General features: G+C 45.0%; 1 protein-coding gene across 2 annotated transcripts; it reads left to right on the forward strand.

Annotated features, from left to right (window-relative positions):
* The first annotated feature begins 325 nt into the window (after window positions 1–325).
* Slc25a30 (solute carrier family 25 member 30) lies at window positions 326–26,373 on the forward strand. Of its 2 annotated transcripts, none has more exons than XM_040729562.1 (10): window positions 326–348; window positions 10,543–10,673; window positions 12,483–12,630; window positions 14,182–14,276; window positions 15,082–15,167; window positions 16,375–16,470; window positions 17,321–17,445; window positions 19,334–19,472; window positions 23,230–23,310; window positions 24,028–26,373. In XM_040729562.1, the coding sequence occupies exons 2-10, from the start codon at window positions 10,610–10,612 to the stop codon at window positions 24,067–24,069; spliced, it is 876 nt and encodes a 291-aa protein (XP_040585496.1). In that variant the 5' UTR covers window positions 326–348; window positions 10,543–10,609; the 3' UTR covers window positions 24,070–26,373. The 2 variants fall into 2 exon arrangements, with proteins under 2 accessions (XP_040585496.1, XP_040585469.1); XM_040729535.1 differs by lacking the exon at window positions 326–348 and adding an exon at window positions 388–506.
* Window positions 26,374–27,985: the final 1,612 nt, after the last annotated feature.

Raw genomic sequence — 27,985 nt, forward strand, 5'->3', positions numbered from 1 at the left:
TGTGAAACGCTTTCGTTTGGTGACTTTGGGTAAAGGGTTCTCATTTCTGAGTTAACGTCTCAACTCATAAAGCTCTAGGGTAGAAAAACTAAGTGCAAGATGATCTCTTTGCGACGGCGGAGGGTCCGGGAGACACAGAGAAGCCTCTCTGGAGAAGAGTCCTTTGGCTAGTGGCTTCCCGATTTCTCCTTCACAGACCGAAGGCTGTGAGGCTGTGAAGTAGCAGCGGGCGGTCCCCACAAGGAAGAGCCTGCGATCAAGTCTGGCTGCTACTGAGACCGGCTCTTCCCGGGCAAGGTCGGCTGCGAACGGGGCGTGGCCTGGAGAGGTGTCGGCAGTGACCAATGAGTACGTGTATGGGCGTGTCCTGGTGAGATGTGGGCGGGGCCGCGTCAGGGCTTGGACCGCGCCTGCCGCTCCGCGGCCTTTTCTTCCGCTCCCGCCCTGCGGTGCTCCCAGGCGGCTGCACCGGCTCGGAGGGGTAGGAGGTGGAGCTCCGCCGCTGGGTGAGTTCTCCGCCGCGCTCTGCCTGGAGGACCCGGCCTGAGAACCGCTGCGGCGGGTTTGTTCGGGGCTGAAGTGCTTTGGCGTTCGCCGGCACGAGGCTCCCGGGCCCGGGCTCGCCCCGGGGTTCGGGTGGTTCTGCGGGAGACGCATGGGATGGCCGAGGGGGGCGTCCCGGAGGCTCAGCGGTTGCACCCTTTGCTGCGACACTTCTTCCCACCGGTGTGTAGCCTCAGCACCCGCGAGTTCAGCACCGGGAAAGGGCTCAGTACCCATTGAATGCTGCTGGAGGGCTGGGGATGTAACCCAGTGGCTGAGCTCTTTAGCATATACAGGGTCCCGGGTTCAATCTTCAGTGTTGCTAAATAGACGAATAATAAACAATTCCATCTCCTTTAAGGTACATACACACACAGTGGCTCGTGGAACAAGCCAGGGTTGCTTCTCGCGTCCGAAGAACCTGTCAAACGAATTGCTTAGGAAGTCCACGTGTTAATGCGTTTTAAAGTCTATTTGGGTGCAATTTCAGGCAAAACGCTCGCAATAGTCAGGATTGTTCTTGTCTAAGAATAGCAAAACAATGCTGGAACGTCCTTGCAGATTCTACATTCGGAGATGCGAAGTGTAAAGTTAAAAGGCACGAATTTTGATCTTGGCGTTGGCGCTGCCAACTTTTGTAACATGGACTCAGTTAACTCATGAGAAATGGTACCGATTTCTAAAATGTTCTTTTTGTTTGTTTGTTTTTCGAGACGGTTTCTCTGTGACTTTGGAGGCTGTCCTGGAACTAGCTCTTGTAGACCAGACTGGTCTTGAACTCACAGAGATCCACCTGCCTCTGCTTCCCCAGTGCTGGGATTAAAGGCTTGTGCCACCAACGCCCGGCCTAAAATGTTCTTAAAACCCTATATTTCATAAGTCTGTGCTGAATTTGTTTTTCTCTGTGCATTTTTTGTTAAAAAGATTTATTCATTTTTATTTGTGTTTGGGCGTGAGTTTATGTCCATCACATATGTGTGTGTGTGTCACACGTGTGTAAGAAGCCAGAGAGCATCAGATTCCCTGGAACCGGAGTTAGAAGCACGTGTGAGCCGCTTGATGTGTTTGCTGGGAATGGATTCCTGGTCCTTTGGAAGAGCAGCCACCTCTCAGCCCCTCACTGTGTGCTTTTAAAAAGGAATAGGGAGTAGGAAGGTTTGTGAAAAGACAGTGTAACCGGGAGAGATTTAAGAGAACATGGAAGGGTAGAGTATGTGATTACACTTTAAGACTGTAGACTGAAAGAACACACTAAAATGAAAACGATTCATTATATAAGGGAACCTTGGGAAGCTGTCAGAAGTACTAGCGGCAAGTACCAATTATTAGAAAGTTAGCGTATAAAGCAGTGAGTTACGTCATGACTTCATTGCTCTCATTCATTACCGAACCCAACTGCCCTCACTCCATTTCACTCCCCTTCTTTCCCAGCTAGAGCCCGTCTGCTTTACTTCCCATACTCCACCACCCTGTTTCCTGCTCCTTTAAGGTCTTCTCTCTCCATATTTTTTCTAGTATCATGATCTGTATACACAAAAGCATTTACAGCCATAAAATATGCAATATTTGTCTTTTTTAACATAGTGATTTCTGGTTGTATACATTTCCTGCAAATGCCGTGATTTCATTTTTTCTAATGGCCGCATGAAATTCCATCATATATGTGAACCATTCTCTTTCTTTTTTTTTTTTTTCTTTTTGGTATTTTTGAGACAGGGTCACACTATGTATCTTTGGCTGACTTAGAACTTGATATAGACTAGGCTGGCCTTGGACTCAGAGAGATCCACCTACCTCTGCCTCCTAAAGGCTGGGGAACTAAAGTTGTGCACCACCATGTCAGGCATGGACCACATTTGCTGTATTCATTTCTCTCATGGACTTCTAGGTTGGTTCTGTTTCCTGGCTGTGAATGATTAGGGTAGCAATGACCATGAATCTCTGTGTTATGTTAATTTGGAGTCATTTGTGTATGTATCTACACTGGATCAAATGGTAGTTCTATTTTTTTCTGGGTACTTTCCTTTTTTTTCATATTTTTTTTATTTAACTTTTTACATGTCACTCTCAGTTCCCTCTCCCTCTCCTTCTCCCCACCCCCTTAATCCTCCTAACCCCTTACCCCCACTCTACCCCTCACCCCCACTCCATATGCCCTCCGCTCCCCAGGGAGGGCAAGGACTTCCATGAGGGATTTTCAGAGTCTGTCACATCATCCTGGGCAGGGCTTAGGTCCTTCCTCATGTATCCACATGGAATGGGTTTCCAGAGTCCATCTGTATGCCGGGAATAAATACTGCTCTACTCTCCAAGGTCCCACAGATTGCCAAGGCCTCCTCTCTGACACCCAGGTTCGGTGGGGGGCGGTGTCTGGATCAGTCCCATGCTGGCCTCTCAGTCATCAGTCTGGGGTCCATGTGTTCTTCCTTGTTTAGGTCAGCTGCCTCTGTGGGTTTCGCCAGCCTGATCTTGATTCCTTTGATCATCACTCCTCTTTGCAACTGGGTTCCAGGGAGTTCAATTCGGTTCCCAGCTGTGGGTATCTGCCTCTGCCTCCATCAGCCACTGGGTGAAAGTTCTAGGATGGCATATAAGGTAGTCATCATTCTCATTATCATGGGAGGGCATTTAAGGTAGCCTTAATGCCAGTTGATATCATTCTTGTAGATCTGTGAAGATCTCACTAGTGTCAGATCTCCTCCAACTTATACTGGCTCCCTCTTTCATGGTATCTCCCATCATTCTCTCCTCTATTCTTACCCTGGCTCAACCTTCCTGCTCTCCTATGTCCTCCTCTCCCCTCCTCTTTTCTCCCTCTCTTTCTCCCATCTCCTTCTGCCCTCCCAATCCAATTAGGAAATCTCGTGGTAGGACTGTAGGCTGGCAATGCTTTGTTCCATGTCTAAAATACATATATGAGTGAGTATATACCATTTTTGTCTTTTTGTGACTGGGTTACCTCACTCAGGATGGTTCCTTCTAGTGCCATCCATTTGCCTCCAAATTTCAAGATTCCATTGTTTTTTTTCTGCTGAAAAGTACTTCATTGTGTAAATGTACCACATTTTCTCTATCCACTCTTCAGTTAAGGGGCATCTAGGTTGCTTCCAGGTTCTGGCTATTACAAATAATGATGCTATGAACATAGTTGAGCAGATGTCCTTATTGTATGAGGGTACATCTTTTGGGTATATGCCTAGGAGTGGTACTGCTGGATTTTGTGGTAGACTGATTTCTGTTTTCCTGAGGAATCTCCATACTGATCTCCAAAGTGGCTGTAAGAGTTGGCACTCCCACCAGCAGTGGAGGAGTGTTCCCCTTTCTCCACATCCTCTCCAGCATAAACTGTCATTAGTGTTTTTGATTTTAGCCATTCTGATGGGAGTGAGATGGTATCTCAGAGGTGTTTTGATTTGCATTTCCCTGACGGCTAAGGATGCTGAGCACTTTTTTTTTTAAAGATTTATTTATTATGTATAAAGTTCTGCCTGCATGTGTGCCTGCAGGCCAGAAGAGGGCATCAGATCTCATCACAGGTAGTTGTGAGCCACCACGTGGTTGCTTGGAATTGAACTCAGGACCTTTGGAAGAGCAGCCAGTGCTCTTAACCACTCAACCATCCATTCCAATAATAATCCTATTATTATTATTATTATTATTATTATTATTATTATGTTAAAGACTTCCTTCCATACTGAATTCCATAGTGGCTACACAGATTTTCATTTCTACCAGCAGGGAGTAAGATTTACTGTTTAGCCACATACTCACCAGCATTTGCTGTCTTTTTAGAATTAATGTGTGTGTGTGGCTTCACATGCAGGAGGGAACCTACAGTAAAGGTACAGAGTCAGAGAACAACTTTCAGAATTCATGTCTTCTGTGGATCTCCAGGATTGAACTCAGGTCGTCAGGCTGCTTGGTGTCAAGTGCTGTCCTGGAACTTGCTCTGTAGACCAGGCCGGCCAGGAACTCACAGAGAGATCCACCTGCCTCTGCCTCCTGAGTGCTGGGACTAAAGGGACCCAGCTCAAAGCAGTTTTGATTTGTATTTACATGATGATTAAGGATGTGGATTGCTTGTTCAAGTGTTTCTTGGCCTTTTGCATTTCTTTGAACCATATATCCAGTTTAGTAGCTATTTATTGATTGGATTTGGTATTTAATTTTTACTGTTCCTTATGCATTTGGAATATTAATCCTTTGTCTCATGTAGCTGGCAAAGATTTTTTTCCCTCTGATTTTGTAGACTCTGTTCACTTTGGTTGTTTTCTTTATGCAAAGAAGCCTTTTAATTAATTAATTTCATATAGTCCAATTTGTTTTATTTTCTGTGCTTTTTTAGTCCTTTAGTACTGTGTTTTAATCACTTCTCTTTACAGTTGTACAAATAAAGTCAGGTGGAAATAAATGTTAGTTAACATATAAAAGGGCAACAGCATATATCCTAAGTGTAGGGAGAATATTTTGAGGTTCTTTGTATAGATATTTTCATTTAGAAAACATCTTATGAAAATTTTTTACCTCTTGTTCCCCCAAATCGTAGCACTATTGTTCTGCTCACCTATTTATTTGGTGGTGTTGCTGGAGATTGGGCCCTGAGCCTTCTACATGCTAGACAAGTGCTGTGTCGCCAAGATACATCCTTCAGTCTTCAATAAACACACACACACACACACATACACACACACACACACACACACACACACACACACACACACACACACGCACGCACAAATTTGGTAGCCTTGGAAGATACTGTGTGACTGCAAAGTTTTATGAAGAGGAAAGTTCAGAGACTTTGGCTCGGGTGCCCCCTTGTGAATGAAGAGTTGCTTTTCTTTTCTGAGCCTTGTTGCATTAGTTGTGAGTTCACAGGTTGTGAAGATTGACTCAAGTCCTTTGTGTGGAAAGTGTATGTATAGCCGTGCCTAACATCAAATATCCCATAATGACAGCTGATATTGATACATCAGTATCGTGTTTGTGATGCAGCAAAGAGAACTGGTCACTGGGTTTCTGTCTGACTTTGAGAGTATGGCCAAGCACAAGGGCATGACGGAAAGTGATCTACAACCACCACTTGGCTCTGACAGTCTGCAAAGTTGTAATCCCTGTGCTAGTTCTCAAGTTGGAAATCTCCCCAAACGCACCCATCTCCATCCTGGCCTTCATCTTATAGAACTGGGTTCTCTGAAAAGTCACTCCTCCCAGGAAGGTTGAAGAATATGCATTGAGAGAGTCCTTCCAAGAGAGCTTAGGCACAAATGGGTTAGTTTACTAAACACAGGCTAGAACCCAAGATAACCAAACCTCTGGCGGTTTGCCATGGCTAGCACAGCCCTTGAACACTCCTGTTGGCGGATACCAGCCTTCAGCAGGGGCATTTTTATTTGGATGCTTGTCCATCATCCCAAGACATCCTTTCTTTGTAAGCCAGCTTATTCTTTTAAGTACTACAGTCTTTAAAAAAAAATCATAACGCTTTGAAAGTTTCCTATCTCTTTAAAAGTTCAAAGCCTCTTAACTGTGGGCTTCTGTAAAACCAAAGTAAGTTATTTGCTTTCTTATTCCGAGAGAACTGGGACATAGTTACAGTCAGATCAAGGCAGACCCCAAATCTAGATTCTATAGCTCAGTGTCCAGTAGTTGGCATTCATTCATGACCCTCTGTTCCCAAAAGTCTGGGCAAGCCCCCTTTTCCAGCTGTGCCTTCAGCTCACACAGCTTGCCTTGTAGGCTCGGGCCCACTCAACCCTGCATTTGCCGTTGCCCTCGGCAGACATTCCCCAGTATCCCAGAGTTCCTACTGAAATTGAGCCTAGACCTTCACCAGTGGCCTCTCCTGGATGTTGCTGCTCTCTATGACCCCTTCAATCTTGTCTCTCATGCTTTCAAAACCAGTACCAGGTGGATGACCCTTAGATATTGCCCAGTTCCAGCTAGTAGCTTCAGATGCAGCCTTAGCCCTCCTGGACTGCAGCTCATGTGCCGACCCTAAAGAAACAGTTCCCGGAGTATTTCACATCAGTGAGGCTGATCTCTTATTAGTCCAGCTGATTCTTCAGCCCCAGCTGACCAATGTCTATTGTCCCAGTGAAGCACAAAAGGTTTCACTTCAGTGGGGCTGGTCTCTTGTTAATCAAGCTGCTTCTTTAGCCTCAGCTGATCAGCAAGCAGATTCTTAATTCAAAATAATCACGAGTGACCATAATAGAGCCTTTGCTTCCCTCTAAAATATCACAAGCCAGGCCTTCATTGTCTACGTTATCTTCTAAAGCTCCCACAACAATCACTCCTTAAAAGCTGAGTATTCAACAGTCCCAAGTTCCAAATACCGCCCCCAAATCAACATGGTAGGGTTAATCACAGTAACACCCCACTCCTGGTACGAATTTCCGTGCTAGTTTCTTTTCTCTTGCTATGAGAAAACAAACAAACAAAAAACCAAGATAACAACAACAACAAAAAGCTACCCAAAGCAACTTGGGGAGGTAAGGGTTTATTTCATCTGATAGGTTACAGTCCACCCTCAAGGGAAGTAAAGGCAGAAGTCAGAGGAACACTGTACTGGCCTGCTTCCAGGATCCCATTCTTTCTTATGTAGCTCAGGCTACCTCTGAGAGATGGTACTTCTCACAGTAGGCTGGGTCCCCCTGCACCAATGAGTAATCAAGAAAATGCTCCACAGACATGTCTACAGAGCAATTTTTCAATAGAGGTTACCTCTTCCTAGTGTGTGAAGGTGAGACTAGTCGTCACACCTAGCATGCATGAATCTGGGTTTGGGAGTGATGCATATTTATAATTCCAGGAAGCAGGAGGGTCACAGCCATCTTTGTCTACACAGTGACATATATCTGCCTGGCATAGGAGACTGCCTCAAAAACAACACAAGCCACAGCCAAGGGAAGAAGAAACACTATTAAAACTTACAGAATTAATGATAGCTCAAAAATAGCAACAGGAAGCCAGAAGGTTAATTAGTGACAAAGCATGAGTGTGTGATGGTAGAGTAGTTAAAAATTAAAGGTAAGGATCTCTTTTCCGTAAACTTCGGCTGGCGTTTTGGAGGCTATTGTGTACACGTGTGTTGGGGCGGGGGGCGTGTGTGCAGATATGCCCATCTGCATATATCCATTTTACATATTTAATTGTAGAAAAAGACTTGTAGATGAATGCAAAGACCTAACTGTAATGTCCTATTGAAAAATAGCTATTATGAGCAGAAGTGTAAATTACAGGGTCCCCTGAGGCCATTTCTTTAGTTTACTGATTTATAGGGATGACACAGATACTTGGGTTATAGGAATGATGCAGATACTTGATCTGCACCCGTCTGAACTTCCAGGGAAGCCCATGTTACCATATATGTGCTTGTGTCTGAACTTCCAGGGAAGCCCATGTTACCACACACGTGCTTGATGCACGCATAGCATAGCATCCCATTCCTCAAAACCAGTCATGTTGAAGCTGGCAGCGGTGGGAGCAGCCTTTTGGGATAATGAGAGTTTTGGAGGACTAGATGGAGTGGTAAATACAGTCAGAGTCTTCAGTTCATTTCAAAGATATTGTTTTATGGGGGGGGGCTGGGGAGACAGCTCAGTTGGCAAAATGCTTGCCAAGGTTTGGTTCCCAGCCCCAAGTGAAAAGGCAGGTGCAGTGATGCATGCATGCAGTCCCAGTGCCGGGGAAGTGGAGACAGGTGGATCCCTGGACTCGATGGCCAGCCACCCTGGCTGAATCAGTAAGTTCCGGATCAGTGAAAGGGTGGGGAAGAATGTCATGTAACACTGCCATCCAGATAGGTCATTGCTGTTGCAACCGTCAATGTCCGGCCTTTACGGATACCCTGCATTAGACTGGGTTCTCCCCTTCCCATCATGGTTAGAGGAAAAGCTACTGAAGCCCCACCCCTTCCTGAGGAGCTCGTGACTGCTCATGGTTCCTGGAGGAGGGGGTGTCATTTTCTCTTAATGGTGTAGCCACTGGGCAACTAGGTGGAAAGAAAGGAAAAGGGAGCCGGGCGGTGGTGGCGCACGCCTTTAATCCCAGCACTCGGGAGGCAGAGGCAGGTGGATCTCTGAGTTCGAGGCCGGGCTGGACCGACAGCCTCCAAAACAGTACAGAGAAACCCTGTCTCGTAAAACCAAAAAAAAAAAAAAAAAGAATGGAAAAGGGAGACAGGATAACGGGTGTGTGTGTGAAAATAATCACAATGCATTACGTGTGTATGTATGTATGTGTGTGTATATGAAATGGTCCAAAAGTAAATATAAGTAGGTCTGTGCTCTGCTGTTTGTTGGGCTTGACTTTTCTGATGATGGTGGTGTTGGTGCAGAAAATATTTAGCATGGGAAGTCAACAGGAACCCAGTGTGTACTTCTGACAGAGGTCTGCTGCTCCTTTCCTTCATGCTTAGCTTCCTTAAGCTCATAACACCAAACTGGAGAGAGTGAGTGGACATTTACTGAGTACACACTCAAAGTGGACTGTGTTTGTGTTAAGGAATTTTCATTTGGTCTATGTTTCAGTATTTCTGAGGGATAGATGGTGTTTTCCCTTAGGGACTCATTAAGACAGTGGCAAGTGAATAGCAAACCTTTATTGCATGAGGGATTAGAGCTCTAAGATGAAACAAGACCATCTAGAAAGCAGCCCATTCTGAGCTGTGCTGAAAGGGCACACGGGTATCAGGGTGTCAGCCTGGCAGAATGTAGGCGAAGGCTCCGGAAACAGTAAGATTAGAGATTGCTCATTTGGGGCCTGTCTTAGGATGAGACACCATGACTGCAGCTTTCCTAGGGAAAGCTTTTCCCTGGGGCTGGCTCACCTGTCAGAGGCTTAGTTCATTATCATCATGGCTCGAATTGTCTCTTATCAGCATGGTGGCATGCAGGCAGACTCAGTGTGGGGGCAGGCGCATGGAGCTCTGTATTTGGATCAACAGGAAGAGAGAGAGCCACTGGGCCTGGTTGAGCATTTGGAACCTAGTGCCCACCCCTGCTGACACACTTCCTTCAACAAGGCCACACCTCCTAGTTGTACCACTCCCTATGGGCCTATGGGCATTATTTTCATTCAAACCGCCTCAGGGATTAGGACATGGGCTCTGCTTTAGTAAGGCAAGGTTTGCCTCGGTTGTTGACAGGGTTGTTTGGGGGCGTTCTCTGAATAAAACCCATGGATGGAGTTTGAAGCAGAAGCTGCCTGTGTGGGAATTTATATGTGGTAGTTTGAATAAGAATGGCTCTCCTAGGCTCCTGCATTTGAAGGATTAGGAGGTGTGGCCTTGTTGGAGGAAGTGTGTCTGGGGGTGGTGGGCTTTGAGGTTTCAGGCTGTCTGTCCTGTACATCGAGATGTAGACTTAGCTACTCTCTGGTGTCTGCACGCTGCCATGCTCCCCACATGATGATAATGGACTAGACCTCTGAAACTGTAAGCCAGGCCAAGTTAAATGTTTTCCTTTGTAAGAGTTGCTGTGGGGGCTGGAGAGATGGCTCAGCGGTTAAGAGCACTGACTGTTCTTCCAGAGGCCCGAGTTCAATTCCCAGCAACCACATGGTGGCTCACAACCACCTTGAATGAGATTTGGTGCCCTCTGCCGGCATGCAGAAGATTGTATAACAAATAAATAAAATATTTTTTAAAAAGTATTAAAAAAAAAAAAAGAGTTGCTGTGAGCCAGGTGTTGGTAGCGCACGCCTTTAATCTCAGCACTTGGGAGGCAGAGGCAGGTGGATCTCTGAGTTCGAGGCCAGCCTGGTCTACAGAGTGACTTCCAGGAAAGCCTTCAAAGCAATACAGAGAAAGCCTGTCTTGAAAAACCAAAAAACCAAAACCAAAACCAAAAACCCAAAAAACAAGACAAAACAAAAAAACAAAACAAACAACAAACAAAAACCCAAAAGAGTTGTTGTGGTCATAGTGTCTCTCCACAGTAACGTGACAGTGACTAAGACGTTTTGGTTTTTAATCTTTTTCCCTTTTGTATTCAGGACAAACCTGGAGGCAAACCCATGGGAGGCAATGTTTGAGTAACTCCAAGGAGACTAGACAGTGAGAATGTCAGCCCTCAACTGGAAGCCCTTTGTGTATGGAGGGCTGGCCTCTATCACCGCGGAATGTGGTAAGGAGCCCTGGGCTTGCTGGTGGGTTCGATGGCTGTCAAGTTTTGCATTTGGTGTGCAAGGCGCTCAAGTGCAGAGTGCGAGAGTGTGAAGTAATAACACAGTCTTCATACATGTGCTCTTGGGCTGTGTCTTCAGACAGACTGGCCATTTGGCTACTTATTAGCGATTTGGGGTTTAAAGTACAGGAGGGAGAAAGTTGACAAGTTTCAAGACTCCCGTTTGGGGTGATTGACCCTGTTGCCTAGTCCCCTTCTCCACTTTGCCACTACTAATCCATTTGGCTGCAAAGAGGTTTGGCAAGCTCCAGGGGTTTCTCTGAACCAGAGCAGGCTGACTCTACTCCATCACTTTCTAACTTTGTGTGTGGCCTGCGTTGCGTTCTGACGACGTTGGTTGGGTTGCATTATTCCTATGTTTATGTTCTGTTTAATCAAGCACTTGTTGACTACTTGGCTTCTTGAGTGTCTTCTGCTGGCTTGGACACTCCCCTGGCTCAGTCAACTTGCAAGGCACATGATTACCTACTTTCTGTGAAGGAATGGAGTCATTTGGAAGACTGATTCCTCTCCCTGAATGAAATAACTTGGATTTACGGAGCCAAAGTTACTCTGTAAGGATGGATCTGGGTAAATGATTACGTCCAATGTTAAGCATTGCCTGCCTCATCAGATTTCATTTTAGACTATAAACACTTCTTGCTAAGTGAAATTCCCTTCAACTTTTAAAAACCTCTGTTCAATCAGAATGTAAAGAATAACATTTGGGGTTTTAAGTGGATTTCCTCTTTGTGTAAATGATTCTGTTTATCCAGGTTCTATAGCAATGCAGTCTCCTCAGCTTTATTTTAAAGATGGGGCATAAATGAGTGTTTACCTGGGTATGGTAGCACACTGTAACCCCAGCATTTGGGGAGGTGGGGCCAGCAGGTGAGGAATTTAAAGTCAACTTCAGCTACACTGCAAGTTGGAGACCTGATCAGCAACATGAGACCTTGACTCACGGAAGGAAAGCAACAAATGATGTTTATTCATTTTTTGGGTTTGTTAATCTTTTGGTTCCCCTCCCTTTTTTAAATATAAAAGACTACATAGTTTCTCTTTTCATTTGTTTGTTTGAGACAAGATGCTGCTGTGTGTCTTCAAACTAATCTCCTCTCTGCTTCCTGAGCTCTAGAATTATAGGTGTATACACCACCATGCCCGGCTGTCGATATTGTGTGTGTGTGTGTCTGTATCTGTGTCTGTCTGTCTGCCTACCTGCCTGCCAGTTATTCCTTGGGTCTCACTTTTTTTTTTTTTTTTTTTTTTTTTTTTTGAGGCAGGTCTCTTACTGCCTGGAACTTGCTAAGTAAGCTAGGCTGCCTGGCCAGCAAGCAAGCCCATCTTCCCTTCCCCAGGGTGTTTTCTGTGCTCAGCCTTTTTTATATGGAGTCTGGGAATCAAATTCAGGTCTTTATGCTTATAAGGCAAGCATTTTCCCTAGTGATCTGTTTCCCCAGCCCTGGCATTTCTTATTTTATTTTATGCGCATTGGTGTGAAGGTGTCTGATCCTCTGGAACTGGAATTACAGACAGTTGTGAGCTGCCATGTGGGTGCTGGGAATTGAACCCCAGTCCTCTGGAAGGGCAGCCAGTGCTCTTAACCGCTGAGCCATTTCTCCAGCCCCACCCTGACATTTCTAAATGTTTCTTTTTTCAGGGAGATATTTTTTTGTTTAACATTTTTTTCCTCCAGAGCTGAGGTCCAGCTAGGCAAGCACTCTGTCTCCAAGCTACATCCCCAACCTCTTTTCTTTAACATTTAAGGTACATTTCCAATTGATTTAACTAAGACGCGGCTCCAGATTCAAGGCCAGACAAACGATGCCAACCTCCGAGAAATCAGATACCGTGGGATGTTGCACGCGCTGATGAGGATAGGCCGAGAGGAGGGACTGAGGGCGCTGTATTCAGGGTAAGTCTTCTCCTGTGTGCTTGTGTCTAACGGTGCCCTGTGAAGTGGATGCTTCAAACAGCACCTTCGTAGAGCAAAAAGATGGGCACTGGAGTGTTTGAAAAGAGAAATTAGCAGGGGGCTGGAGAGATAGCTCAGAGGTTAAGAGCACTGACTGCTCTTCCAGAGGTCCTGAGTTCAATTCCCAGCAACCACATGGTGGCTCACAACCTTCTACAATTCAATCTGGTGCCCTCTTCTGGCATGTAGACAAACTGTATCTGTAATAAATAAATAAATCTTAAAAAAAAAAAAGAAAAGAGAAATTAGCAAGGTAAAATTTTTTCCTTTTAAACGTAATTCTTTTCTAAATACATACGTTATATAGCAAGGGTTTTGGTAAAACTTTTTATTAAAAAACAGACAGCAATATGAAGTACGTATGTTTAAAATGTCTCATTATACAGTTTTTCTCCTTTGAAAAATAGCCTTAGTTGTTCTGAAGTAACAAGGTTTTCACCATGATAAAAAAAATTATCTTGTAAAAATAAAGAACAAAACCAAAACAGAATTAAATTTTAATTTCAAAAATAAAGTTAAATTCCCTAAGAAAAAAAAGATGAGTATTTGATATGTTCTCTAAATATACAAGTGTATGGAAGTGAGTTAGACCTCATGTCTTCATGTCAGTGTATAATACATCACATCTTGTTTTGTTCCATAGAATGAAGGGAAATCATACTTCATATGATAGTTATGGTATATGAAAAAATAATGCTTTAGAGTTTCTTAGAGATGGCTCAAGCTAAAGTCCTTCATATTATTTTCTATTCAATTCAAACATCATTCCCTCCCTCTAGAAAGTGCGCGCACACACACACACACACACACACACACACACACACACACACACACACACAATCTTATGGTTAAGGCTTGGAAGTACTTTTAAATTCATTGAATGATTGATGGGAAAGTTAACAAGACAACTGGGCCATGTATATCAGTGAGGTTTCTGTAGGGAACGCAACCCCCCTTGGTGGTTGTCTTACGGGACTCTTCAAGGCTTAACTGACCAAATGAAGGGTAGATACCAGGAGTTAGGTACCTGTCTTCCTGGGTTCTTTACTCAGAAAGGGATGCCGGTCCTTTTAATTAAGTTTATATTTGCATTTTCATCAAAGGTAAGTATGGGGTCTCAAGCTTCCAATCAGGAACCTAAAATTATCTCTGATTTCAAGACCCACTTGTGTTTTTGTTACGTTTTCAATGTTAAGAAATCCATTTGAAGCTGGGTGTGGTGGCACATGCCTTTAATCCCAATACTAGGGAGGCAGAGGCAAGTGAGTTTGAGGCCAGCCTGGTCTACATATCGAGTTCCGGGACATAGAGAGACCTTGTCTCAAAAATCAAAAAAACAAAACAAACAGACAAACAAAAAAAAACCCTAAAAAAACAAAAAAAAAAGGAAAAAGAAAGAAATGCATTTTAGCTGTAGATTGAGTGTGTCTTTGCACTTGGATCTTTCTGACGTGTAGTTGGCTTTTGTCTGTCCGCGTGCCCATGTGACAGGATTGCACCTGCGATGCTTCGCCAGGCTTCCTATGGAACCATCAAGATTGGCACTTACCAGAGCTTGAAGCGATTCGCTGTGGAACGCCCAGAAGGTGAGTGGCAACCTGTTTCCCTGGGGACAGTCAGCAGATTAGTAGTGCTTTATTCCAGACAGTTTGGAATGGGCTTTTAACTATTTGATTCATTTTCAGCCACTGAGGAGAAGACTGGGTACAAAGAGTAAACAAACCGTGCTCACACTGAGCTGAGAGAGAGAACCTTTGTACAAATATTTTAATCATTTGTGTTTTAAATATGCTCCTCCCAGACCCACCCCTACCTCCTCGCCCTCTCCCAACATCATGTTCATTTCTTTATGACCCAGAGTCTGATTGGTGCTGCCATGTACTCATGGGTGTGAGACCATCCACCGGAGTGCGGTTGACCTACCAAAGGCCATATGTTCTCTTAAAGGGAAACAGTCTCCCTAGCCCAGAAGCCATGAGTTGTCAGTAGCGCTTTAGCCGGCAGTGGGAGCAGTCCTTTGTCCTTAGGTTCAAAATGCTTAGCTACGCGCTGTAGTCTCTGCTTGCCAACTGACAATGTTCTGAAATTGAATGAGTTATCACCCCAGTTCAGGAACGCACTGAATGTGTACGCGTCTTCCTATTAAGAGCTCTGATAGCAGCATGAGTGGGGGATAAATGTGAATATTTACAAGGTAGTTGAGCTACATGTTCATTTGGAAAAACAAAGAGGAGTAGTAGATAATTATTTTAAAATTAATTGCTCCATTCACAGAGCTTGTGTTTATCTTCAGGTGAACAGGTAGAGTGTAATGGATTACGTTATCTATATTGGAGTCATTTATAGGAAAAACTCCATGTACAAAAAGCCAACCACTATGTCTGTTTATAGATGAAACCCTGCTGATCAATGTTGTGTGTGGAATTCTGTCTGGAGTCATTTCCTCAGCTATTGCTAATCCAACCGATGTTTTGAAAGTAAGTGCTGGCTGCATCACAGAGGCACATTCCACATGGGGACAGCATTCAGATAACGAGACTCACAAATGTAACAGGCTATGTATCTTAGGGTTTCAGTGCTGCGAGCAGACGCCATGACCATGGCAGCAATTACAAAGGAAAACATTTAATTGGGACTGGTTTACAGTTTAGCCCATTCATCATGGCAGGAAGCATGGTGGCATGATGGAGAGGTATCTGAGACTTCTGCTTATGAAACGGCAGGCAGCAGGAAGAGACTGAGACCCACTAGGCCTGGCTTGAGCTTCTGAGACCTCAGAGACCAGCTCTCGTGACACAGTGTCTACAACAAAGCCCCACCTGCTCAAATAAAGCCACAAATACTCCAGCAAAGCCGTACCTCCTAATAGTGCCACTCCCTGTGAACATGTAGGTTCTTCAAGATGTGATTTTTCTGTAGACCTGGCTGTTTTGAACCTCACTCTGTAGACCAGGCTGGCCTTGACCTCACAGAGATCCTCCCGCCTCTGCCTCCTGAGTGCTGGGATTAAAGGTGTGCACTACCAATGCCCGATTCACCTCTTCACTCTTAAGACGAAGGGTTCCGCTGAGCACTCCACGTAACTGTGGCGTCTCAGTCACGTGTCTCTCCTGAGCTGTGTGAACTGTGGAAGTTGAAGTGGAAGAAAGTGTAACAGCTTCCTGTTGGAAAGTTTATTTGTGTTATCTTGACAAGTTGGAAATAATTGTGACTTGGAGCAATTTAAGAACTAAACTTGCTGTAACTTACTGCAGCTGAGTGCTCTGGGTGTTGCTCTCACTGGTTTCTGTAGCCAGCCTGGTCTGCAGAGCGAGCTCCAGGACAGCCAGGACTACACAGAGAAACCCTGGGGGGGGGTAGGCTTTTTCCTTTTTATTAACTCTTAGATCGTCCCAAAAGGTTTAAAAAAAAAGAGAGAAAGAAAGAAAGGAGAGTAAAAACCCAAGATTTAACACAATACTGGATAAGACTCTGACGCTGCTTAGTCCTTTTAAACTCGGAGTTGCTAAGGACCGACCTATGCCATGGTCTACCGAGGGTGTTTGAGGGGAACATCGCAGTCAGGTTTATGCTGGTTTTCCCCAAGCACCATTACGCACTTGATGGGTGGTTTTCTTGTTGGTGGTGAGGGGGTGGAGAATGGGCCGGTTTCCTTCTCACATTATTCTTTCTGGTGACCTGTAGATCCGAATGCAGGCACAGAACAGCGCTGTTCAGGGGGGAATGATTGGCAACTTCATCAACATCTACCAGCAGGAGGGGACGAGAGGGCTGTGGAAGGTGAGCCTGCAGGGCGGAGTCCACACGCTGGCTTGTCCCTCCCCTCCTCCTCGATGCATTTTAATGTGTCATCGTGGAGGAAGGAGAATGCCATTTTCTGCCTGCCTCCCTAAGTTATCTTTAAAATGAGAACATGAGGTATATTTTGTGGTTTTCTTTTTTTTTAATTATTCATTTTTATGAGCATTGCTTGGTGTTTTGCCTGTATGTGTGCCTGTGTGAGTGTGTTGGATCCCCTGAGACTGGAGTTCCAGACGGATATGAGCTGCCATGTGGGTGCCGGGAATTGAACCTGGGTCCTCTGGAAGAGCAGCCAATGATCTTAACTGCTGAGCCATCTCTCCAGCCCCTGTTGTGGTTTTCAAATGCCTTTCAGATAATGCACCTAAAGAGATTTTGTGAAAGCTGAGCACTTTTTGTTTATCTGATGCTTGCTTTTGTTGTTTCCGTTCTCGGAGTGTCCCTGGGTCCCCATCCCACTGGGTGATTGACCTGTGCAGTTTCATGGCTTAGGTGGTCTGTGGTCAGGCAAGTGCCGATATACAGTGCCGTTTCCTGGGAGCCCGATGATGCCTGACTCATTGGTTCGCAGAATAGACCCTAAATAGCACCTCGTGGTATCTCTCAGTGACAGGAACTGGAGAATTTGAGGATGACTTGTCCTATCTGCCATCTGACCAAGGTCATAACTGACACCAGAGCTTTTGAGTTCTTACCCTGCTGAGTTCTTACTCTTTTACTCCACACTTCTACCTAATGGCAGAGCTAATAACGGGTGGGGTAGAGCCTCTGTACCCTGGCGTTCTCTGCAGGGATGTGAAATCATTCTCCTACTCGTGTTTTTACCCAGGGCGTGTCCCTCACAGCTCAGAGGGCTGCCATTGTTGTCGGTGTGGAGCTTCCGGTCTATGATGTCACCAAGAAACACTTGATACTCTCAGGCCTGATGGGAGACACCGTCTCTACGCATTTTCTGTATGTTTATGGATTTGAAAATTTAATATTTTTTTCTGGGTAGTGGTGGTGCATGCCCTTAATTTCAGCACTAGGGAGGCAGAAGCAGGTGGATCTCTGTAGGCCAGCCTGGTCTATAGAGTGAGTTCCAGGACAGCCAGGAATTCGAAAAACAGACAAAATTAATATTTTAGGTATGCATTAGCTTAGGGTGAAATTTTTGTGTAAATTTATGCAAGTTTAGAGAAAATATTATAATAGTATATTTTCTTATTTGAAAAATTATAATACAGAAGTCAAGCAAGACAAGGTAAAAGTCTTTATGCCTTTACATCGACATCTGTTGTTAACAGATATGTATGCAAACAGTATGTCTGCAAATAAACATCACATGTAGTTTATAAACAAGTAGGGTCATGTTTGTATTGTTTTTAAAGAAGTGACAACATGGCCAGGCTGGTTTTCCATAACATGGTGGTGCATACCTTTAATCTTGGCATGGGAGACAGAGGCAGGTCATACAGAGAAAAAGAAAGTGACAACATATCCTAAATATAGTCCCATGTCTGTTCTTACAGCTTAGTTGTTTCTGATTGCTTGTGTATGTGTTTGTGTATATGCACATGGTACAAATGCCTACGGAGGTCAGAGGGATAACAGAGCCCCAGAGCTGGGTTACGGGCAGGGTGAACATCTGGTATGGGCGCTGGGGCTCTAACTTGGATTTTATAAGGACAGTATACCCTCTTAACTGCTGAGCTATTTCTCTTCCATTCACTTGTTTTAAATAACTACAAGTTATCACGTTTATATGAACACGTCGTAGATCATTTAATCCATTGATGGGCTGAGTGCCAGTCTGGACAGGGACATTTAGGCAAGTGTGGCGAATGTGCTGATTTACACCACTAGGGGGAGCACTAGTTACCACTAGTGGGCAGAGCTTGAATGCTGCAATTATGAATAAACCTTAGTGTGAACAAGACAGCCTCCACAACAAAGAATGATTAATTCAACGTGTGAGGAATGCGGTGGTGGGGAAACCTCCGAGCTGGTTGATACTGATAAAAGAAAAGATGCAGTGAAGTTAAAGTCAGTGGAGTTTAGTTTGAATAGGAGCATGGTGGCGCATGCCTTTAATCCCAGCACTCGGGAGGCAGAGGCAGGCGGATCTCTGTGAGTTTGAGGTCATCCTGGTCTACAAAGAGAGCTCCAGGACAGCCAGTTACGCAGAGAAACCATGTTTCCAAAAGTCTAAAAAGAAAATGTTCAGGAACAGAGTGGCACTCGCGATGGAAAGTGGTTCAGAGAGCTGCGTCTACAGTGCGCGCAGGAGTGTTTGCGGCCCAAGGAATGGAAATGTTCACATTAGGATTTTTCAGCAAGGAAGTAAAAGTCTAACCATTCCACTTTATGCTTTATGTAACTCAGCATAAGTAAATCAGGTTATAGTTACTTATGTACACAGGCAGCTTTGGGCTAAATTCAACTCAATTTAGCAATGATACGCTGTGTGTCCAATGGCAGTCTAGTGAGGCTGGCAGTGTACTAGAACCCGAGACCCGGGGGAAGGGGGGCATGCAGTGAGGCGGTCTTGCACGTTATTTATTTATTTTTAGACTTAGTCTTTACATGCGTGTTTTGCCTGTGTGCGTGCGTGCGTGCGTGCGTGCATGTGTGTGTGTGTGCCACCATGTGGGTGCTGGGATCTGAACCCGGGTCCTCAGTAAGAACCAGTGCTCTTAACTGCTGAGCCATCTGCAGCCCCGTGGAGCTCATCCTTGGTGCAGATCGGGTAGCTCTGTGTTTACTTTAAGGTGATTTTGGGAGGAAGCTGTCTTGTCTCTCACCGTTTGCAGCTGTAGCTGAGTCGGAGTTCTTGCCTTTTCCAATACTGTTTTCTCCATAGCTCCAGCTTCACCTGTGGTCTGGTCGGGGCTTTGGCCTCAAACCCTGTCGATGTTGTGAGAACGCGTATGATGAATCAGAGAGTCCTTCGAGATGGCGGATGCTCTGGCTACAAAGGTACCTTGGATTGCCTATTGCAGGTAAGAATAAGTGTCAATGTAGGATTGTGAGTTAAACACAACACACACACACACACACACACACACACACACACACTGAAGTAACTATACTATGACAGATATTAAAACTAAGATAGGTGAGGCCATGGAGCCCTTGGGGATACATGTGACATATACTGTTTTTTTTTTTAAAAGACAGGGTCTTAGTTATCCAGCCCTGGATGGCATGGAATTTGCTGTGTAGACCAAGATCCACCTGCCTCTGCTGAGATAAAAGGCATGTGCCACCGTGCCTGGTATGACATTCCGTATACCATTTCTGGTGATCATGGTGTGGTTTCAACCATACTGGGGTTGGAAGTCCAAGATCTAGATGAAATTTAAAGTTCATTTTCTACATACTTTTCTTTCCCCGCTAGGAAGGATGCTGAAATAGTAATCTTTTCTGTGGTTGCAAACTGTCCCTTTCCAAAGCAGACCTTTTCCCTCTTGAGTCAATCTGGAGTAAGTATCCCATCCAGATGTGTCTCACAAGAGTGCGTCAATGCGACCACAGCTCAGAGAACTGGTTTTAGCAGAGGAAAGTGTCCAGCTTCCCCACTGGCTCACCAGCAGCCCAAGCTTAGGACATTAGGGACACTTGCTTCATGTCTCAGCATGGTGCTAGTGCATCTTAGTCTTCAAGGATCGCTTTACGTTTTTTAAAATACTTTTTTTTTAAAGCATATATAGTGCTGTATGTGCATGGACACCTGCAGGCCAGAAGGGGGCACCAGATTACATTACAGATGGCTGTGAGCCACCTCATCGGGGCTGGGAATTTAACTCAGAACCTCTGGAAGAACCGCCAGTGCTCTAAACTTCTGAGCTATCTCTCCAGCCCCCTACTTTATATTTTTAAAATTACATTTATTTTGTGTTGACTGGTGTGTGGGTGGTGATGGCGCTGGTCAGAGGATGCCTGGGATGAATCAGTTTTCTCCTTCCATCCTATGGATTCTGAATGATCAAATTCAGGTCACCAGGGTTGGCAGCAGGTGGCTTTACCTACTGAGCCACCCCACCAGCTTTTTCTTTTTTTGAGGCAGGATCTTAGATAATCTAACTCTCCCCAGGCTTGGTAGGTAGCTGGGTGTGACCACGAACTTCTGATCCTCCTGCCTCTACCTCCCAAGGGCTGAGATTACAGACGCATGTGCTATCATAGCGGGTTTTATGTGGTGCTTGGGACTGAACAGGTTTGTACTTGCTGGGCAAGGACTCAGTGTCTGAGCTCCATCCTGCTCCTCTAGTATTGCTTTAATGAGGCAGGGATAGGAAACTTGGGAAGACAGGCGGAAAGGTATCTTTATCGAATTGCTTATTTATTCCTGCTTGCTTAGGAGCCCAGATGGCAAGGAAGCGAATGGCCCTACTTAGAATTAAGTCTGTTTTCTCACTCATTGAACACTTGTTTACCTGCTTTGTGTGGGGTTCATCCTCCCTGCCTGCATGTTTGGCATGCAGAAGCCGTAAGGAGCAAAGAGGCAGAGCAAAGTTTCCAATCAATCCTTTTAAACAGACTTTTACTTACTATTCGTTTATTCTGAGTAAGCCTATAAAATGATAGTTTTCCCCATTCTTTGAGTAAATCTTGATGCAGACCGTGGAGACAGCTCCCAGATCTGCTTCAGGGTAATAAGAAGACCACCTCAGGGTAGTGGGGGCTTAGGGAAAATTGTTATCTGAGGGTGCTAGACTTTTCTCTCTGAGGGGTAAATAAGAAAACACATGCTTTCTGCTGCTAACCTAAGAAAAAAGGAACCAGCACATGCTTTCCTGATGGTAACCTTCTCTTTGACTTCAACTTAGTCTCTCTTTCTTCCCAATCTCTTTACACACATACATCCCTCTGCTGCTCAGTTACATGTTTCTATATTTAATTACGTCTCTTCTGACGTGACCACACATCTTTCTTTTACATTTCTCTTTTCTCTCCTTTTCTATAAGCTTCATCATCCTCGCCTCCACACAGTTACAAATCTCCACACAGACACAGCTAAGCATCTCAGTGACGTAGCTCTCCCCCCATGCAGGGTTTCACACAGCCCTTAGGTGCGGCTCCCACATGCAGCAACAGCCTTCCACGCAGCTCTCTCTCTCACACTCACACATGCATGCACACACACATTATGCACACACTCTTCACTCACTCTCATTCACTCTCTCTCACGTCTCTCGCTCTTTCTGTCTCCCCAGCCGTCCTCTCTCCTGCTCTCACAGCCCAACTCTGGGCCAGACCCATTCTCATAACACAAGATGAGTCACGTAGTTTCTCTTAGGCTGGGAATGTCACATTGACCCATGCATGTAGCTCTAAGTTGGTGAGGGTTCCCAGACAGGAAACAGTTGGCTGGACCTCGAGGTTGGGGAGTATGTGCAGAAAGGTCCATTGCTGCAAGGAGCTATGTTTACTAAAGTTGCTTCTATTCTGACCTTGAATCAGCAAAGCAACACCTGGGAAGATGACATCGTGTATTTGTCTCTAGGGGCAACCAGATATTGTCTCCAGGGACAACCAGCCTGCTTTGAATTTGTTCTGGAGTCTGAAGTTAGCTGTCTGTATAAAAGGCTGTCTTTGTGACTGAGACTCCTATGTCAGTCTGAGCGATATAAAATATCCTAGTATTATTTCTACTCATCAGAATTATACAGCTAGGCAGAAGTCATCTTCCTGTCCATCCACGGCTATGTGTGTGCCCAACAAGTATAAAACACACCACCAACGGGCTGTGGCAAGAACCTCACAGCTGTTCTTATTAGGGAGGTGTAGCTGTGGTACCTGACAAAGTTGGGCACAGAAAATAACCCGTCATTCACAGTCAATAACCCTACGACTTTGCCAAGTAGGGCTTCCCAAGGGGGTTGACTTGTCAAACACTATTTGTCACTGATGTACATTTCCCACAGCCCCCTGCAAAAGCTGAAAATATTCAGCAGTTCTTTGTAATATTATGCATTTGAATAGAATGAATGCCCAAGAAGAGCTTAGCCTTGTGCACAGCCCCTGATGGTTTTCATTGGAAGAATATTGTAGCAGGTGATAGTGACGCACATCTTTAATCCCAGCACTGGGGAGGCAGAGGCAGGTGGATCTCTGAGTTCAAGGTCTCCTGGTCTGCAGAGTGAGTTCCAGGACTACCAGGGCTATACAGAGAAACTTTGTCTCGAAAAAACAAACAAACAGAATTGCAGCCTATAAATGGCATCAGCCAAAGTCTGCTGAGTCCACTAACTTGATTTCTCTGTATCCTTTGCATCTAGATCGGAATAGGTCTCAGGAAATTTCAAGGAACAATGATTGTATTTCCCCATTTCTGAATCCCCTGCCTCTAGCAGCCAATAGGTAGTTCCATTAGGAACTGCAGCTTCTATGTTTTGCATATTACCTCTATAGGCACAACACACTGGCTAGCTATACACTGGCACTACCAATCTTAAGCACAGTGGGGTGTTGTGGGCCAGGGTAGGGTGGTGGCCTGAGCAGCAGGATGGGGACACTCCTTACCACAACTGAGGGCAGTTGGAAAGACCACTTTGGCGAGCTTGGGTTTCCCCAGGCTCATTCTGAGACACCTGTGGGATCCAGTTCTCTTCCACCATTTAAGTTGGGGGTTGGGGCATCCAGCACCTTGGAATTTAATTTTGACTAAAAAGTATAGCATATCGATTTAACACATTATTAATGCGTTTGATATAATTGGAAAATGGGAAGTTAATGCCTTTTTTTTTTTAATAGACATGGAAGAATGAAGGGTTTTTTGCTCTATATAAGGGTTTTTGGCCAAATTGGCTACGCCTTGGTCCTTGGAATATCATTGTATCCTTTTCCATTGTGGTTGATCCAAAAAAGGCTGGTACTAAAGAATACTGTTTGTTTTTGTTTGTAAATTAAAATGTAGAAGTGAGTTCTTGTCCTTTTAAGCTCTTCTGATTCTAAGAAATAGCCACTCCATTTCTACTTTAGGAAATGTGGGGTCTCATTCGACACAAGGTTCTTAGTTCAGTGGTGTTGCTAGTGGAAGGTGTTGACTTTCATTAGAATCTGCTCGAGGAGTTCAGGGTACTCGTGATTCCACAGTGATGCAATTGATGGATCCCCTGCTCTCCCGGGGAAGGATGTGGGTAGCTCTTTAAGTATTTGACTCCAGGTAGCATGTAAGGAGGGGCAGGTCAGCAGACATGGAAGGAAGTTAGAGGTAGGGCTGCTGGATTGGCATCCCTACTCTTTGCTGATGGGAAAGTACTGGAGAGGAGCTTTCTGGGACTCTGTTGTACTCTGCCCAGTGAGGCTTTTGCTAATGAGAATGCTTATCAGTCCTGAAGATTCAGAGGCAGAGGAGTCTGTGGGTCTCAGCTCTGCTGTTTTCTGAGCTGACCTTGGGCATCTGGGGAGATAGCCTGAGACTCTGTGTGGAGCTCAAGGGGAATGGTGTCCTTGGCAAGCTGCCTGCAGAGAAGCTGAGTTGTCTGTCTGCTCTATGTACTGGCCTTGGAAACATGACATATTCTTGGCATCCTTAACCCATGACCATAGTTCTTTCTGACATATGAGCAGCTGAAGAAACTGGACTTGTGACCAGTCAGTCCATGCTACGCGAGACATTCTTCTGAAAAGCCAGCGTCCACAACGGTAGACCCCCCTGTGCTTCTGGCTGCTTCTCACTGCACAGCTTCTAGATGGGTGAAGGCTGGCTTCTTTAGATTGTCATGCACCGGCACTGGACGCTCTTCATCCGCGTTTTAGAGATCAAACCATGACATGTACTCGCCTTGACACCCAAGATGATGTACACAATACATGTTTCTTGCTGTAGAAAACGTGCAGGGAAATCAGAACCGTGTGCAGTTCCTCTGGGAGAGCAGCTTTGCTGCCTCTGGGCTTCCAGCTGGGAACAGCAGCTCTGAGCCAGCTCCGGAGTGATGGGCCCCCCCCCCCCCCCCCCCCGCGCCCCCATCCGCTCAGACCCTGACAGTGCAGGAAATAGATTTTTAGAGCATTGCTTTGTACTTCCTGTTTGGGCAGAATTTTTCACTTACAGTAAGTGAGGTTAAGCCTTTGAAGAGTCGACCTTTGTGAGGTACCATTAGCCATTTGCCCTATGGTTTCTAATCCAAGTTTATTATTTCCATATTGATCAAGTGGGGACAGTCATGCTGAGTGAAGGTGTCAGACGAAGGGAAGGCTCCTGGGGCTGCCACGTAAAAGGTAAACAGCTGGGTACCACGGGATTATCCTGACCATTGTTAAATAACGCTGCAGTGTTTTGGTTGCTGATGAACTGAAGAGAGATGTCTCCAGACTTCTAGCCTTCACTTTAGCTCAAAGTGGGTTTGTCTAAAAACCCTTTATCTGAGATTTCCTAGTTAATTTCCTTGGAATTAAAAAGTAATTTATTTCTTCCCATTTCTTCTTTGTGATATTGGGGATCAAACCCTTGTGCACTCTGGGTATCTGCCCACGCTGAGCACCACCCCACCTCCAAAGTGACGTCTTTATCGCGTATTTATCTCCTTTCTTAAAAGAGGTATTTCACGCCCCTCTTCCTATTTTTGTTTCTTCTAGACTGATTAAACCTCTTCTACTTTTCAAAGCAAAAGATGTCTCTAAGAGCTTTCTGTTTCTAGAAGGGAGCCCAATCCCTTCAGGTGTACCCTGTGAAAGTGTCAGGGCTACCTGGGACTCTGGCCACGATGCCAGTGCATTCTGTATCTGCCCCATAGGGCTCCTTCCTTCTTCAGGCAGAAGTGTGCAGGTTTTCCTTTCCTTGAAGGTTGAGTGCTTTTTTTCTTACATTTTCACCCTGGCTTCTTTGTTAATGTTTACTTTGAAACCAGTCTGAGAAGCAGGGTTTGATTTCTAAAAGTAAAAGCTAAGGCAGAGTCATGGCTTAAAGATGAAGAAAGCCCACAACTCCCCAGAGAGCCACTAGATGGCAGTAGAGGAACACAACTTCTGCTGGCTTGGCTCCTCCACTGTGTGTGCGAGATTTTTCCTCTAGCCTGAACATTCCGTTAAGTGATAGACTCCACAGAGGCCAATTGCGTCTTTTTCAAACCACTTTTTTTGTTTTGTTTTGTTTTTGTAACAGTCCTGGCTATCCTGGAACTCTTTTTTTCTTTTTTCCTCTTTTTTTTAAAAGACCGAACTGGCCTCAAACTCACAGAGATCCTCCTGCATCTGCCTCCTGAGTGCTGGGATTAAAGGCGTGTACTGCCACTGACTGACAAAGCAAAAACAAAAACAAACAAACAAACAAAAAACCCACCACTTTTAAAATATGAAGGTAATTTCTAAAGTAGAAACAGGTTCACTTTGAAGATCCTATAAAGAGTAGATATCAGACAGTATTATCAATTTATTCACATTATGTGTGTGTGTGTGTGTGTGTACCTGGAGAGAAAGAAACTTGAATTTTACTGTAAAACTTTAGCATGTCTTAAGGCAGAATTGCAGTGTTTTAAGACAAGGGTGGTGCCAACTTCCTAAGTGCCTTATAGGACAGGGTCATAACCCGCCTTTCCGTCCCCCCGGAGTTGATACAGTTGCTGACGTTCCTAACCCGGAGACAGCTTTGAGTGTTTGGGGATGTGGGTGTGGCCGTAACACCTCCACTGGTGTTTTGATCAAGTGCAGTGAAAACTATCTGGAGTTTTTGTAACTAAGTTGAAGGAGATTGTGTTTGTGTGTTTGTTCCTGATGCTCTGTGGTATGAAAAGTGGTTCTGTTCTCTATTTATTCCTGTGCTATAAGCAGTATGTATTATATAAAGAATATGCATTTTCCACAGGCTTTTCTATATTTCAAGCTCTTTATACATGATTGGATTGTGTGGCATAAGCCTTGTTCCATTATTTAATAAACTGAAGTAATATATAATGACATAATGGCTCGTGGTTATTTCAGATACATAAATGTATTTAGACAAAGGCGAACTCCAGGGGCTCCAGAAGGCTGGGGGAGGAACAGTGTTTGTGAAATGGCCATGGGTACTTCTCTCTGCATAGAGAAGTTATTGGATTACCTTATTCTTTGTCCTGTATTTTCGAGATGCTCAGCCCCCCCCCATCATTTTGTGAGTACTCCATTGGTTAGTAGAGATGAGTGAACTTGATTCCAAGGCTGTCTTGGCTAGGCAGGCTCAACATTCACAGGCCAATCTCAACCCCTGGGCCTTTCATCCAGTGGGAGGTGCTGCTGGAAGCCCGAGCTGGGGTCGTTGGTCACCTGGACCAGACAGGTACACTTGTTTCATAGAAAACAACAAAACTTTTTAGTTACCTAAAAGGATTTTGCAGATGTCCATTTTGTTAACATTTGAATTACTTATAATGGCTTGTTAAGAACTGGGTAAAAGAGGGGAGCTTTGCTTGTTAATCAATACATCCCGTGGTTTCATGGGAAAATTCAGTGATGGTACACACGTTCCTGTGCTTTCCCTCTGTCATCTTTTTACAACTGATGAACCTGCATGGATACACCACGTCACCCGTGCCCAGAGCTTATCAGCTCAGGGGTCACTGTTGATGTTGTGCAGTGTCCACCACATATATGGTGATTTATATCCTTGTCACATCACAGAGACTAGAGACAATATAGAAAGATGAATAAAACTAAGTGGACATGGGGAGGATAAGAACCCTTCATCTTCAGATCTGGCTAGTGTTTCCTGCCACCCGAGAGTCAGGAGACTCTCAGGTAAAATCAAGCTCGTCTACAGAGTGTCAAGATGCTAAACAATGAACCATCCTCGATTACGGCCAGGATGGTTGAGGTCTTGCATTTAATTAAATTAGTACTGCACGTATCCCTAAACCTGAGCAGTGTTCCAGAAAACCACTTTATAATTTCATTTACAGATTTTACATTCATTTACTTACTGTGTGTCTGTGTGTCTGTGTGGGAGAAGTGCTTGTGTGCAACACTATACATGGGGACATAAGGGACACCCTCTGAAGGTTGCTTCTCCCAGTGTGAACTCATCATCAGGCTTGGTGGCAATTTTATTCACTCTGTTTTGTCCTGAAATTCGTTCCACTGTGTAGTCAAGGATCTGGCTCTACCGAGTGGAGGTCATTAGGGGCGCCCTTCTGGCCACCAAGTGGCAGTGCTTAGCTATGTTTCCTCAACACCTCTGACAACACTGCTCTATAGAAAGGGGAGGGGGTGAGGACCTTCTCTCACACAGTTGGTTCTTGTAAAGGTCAGGGAGACCAGCTGTCTGCTGGTGACTCTCAAATGCACAGGACAGTGGAATTCTCGCTTGGATGGTAGCACCTGTTACACACATTTGGCCTCATTAAACTGCCAGCAGGGGAAGTGAGTCATTGGCCAAGCACTTAGGTCCTCTGGTGGAGGCACATGCCAGGATGCACTGTTTCGATGACTTCACATCCCTGCCCTCTCCATTACAGCTTGTGACAATAGAGCAAGCAAGAACAGCGCCTTTGTCTTAGGCCTTGAGAACCCACCCTGCCCCTCCACGGCTGTAACA

This window comes from Mesocricetus auratus, unplaced genomic scaffold, assembly GCF_017639785.1.
Source record: "Mesocricetus auratus isolate SY011 unplaced genomic scaffold, BCM_Maur_2.0 Super-Scaffold_2245, whole genome shotgun sequence".
Classification (NCBI taxonomy): Eukaryota; Metazoa; Chordata; class Mammalia; order Rodentia; family Cricetidae; genus Mesocricetus; species Mesocricetus auratus.

What these genes read in the sequence shown, in the direction of transcription:
- Slc25a30 (XM_040729562.1), top strand. Translation starts at nt 10,610, where the DNA reads ATGTCAGCCCTCAACTGGAAGCCCTTTGTGTATGGAGGGCTGGCCTCT. An exon ending in CTGAGGGCGCTGTATTCAGG is followed by an intron (nt 12,631 to 14,181) that starts GTAAGTCTTCTC and finishes CCCATGTGACAG; the next exon opens with GATTGCACCTGCGATGCTTC. An exon ending in CCTTGGATTGCCTATTGCAG is followed by an intron (nt 19,473 to 23,229) that starts GTAAGAATAAGT and finishes TTTTTTTAATAG; the next exon opens with ACATGGAAGAATGAAGGGTT.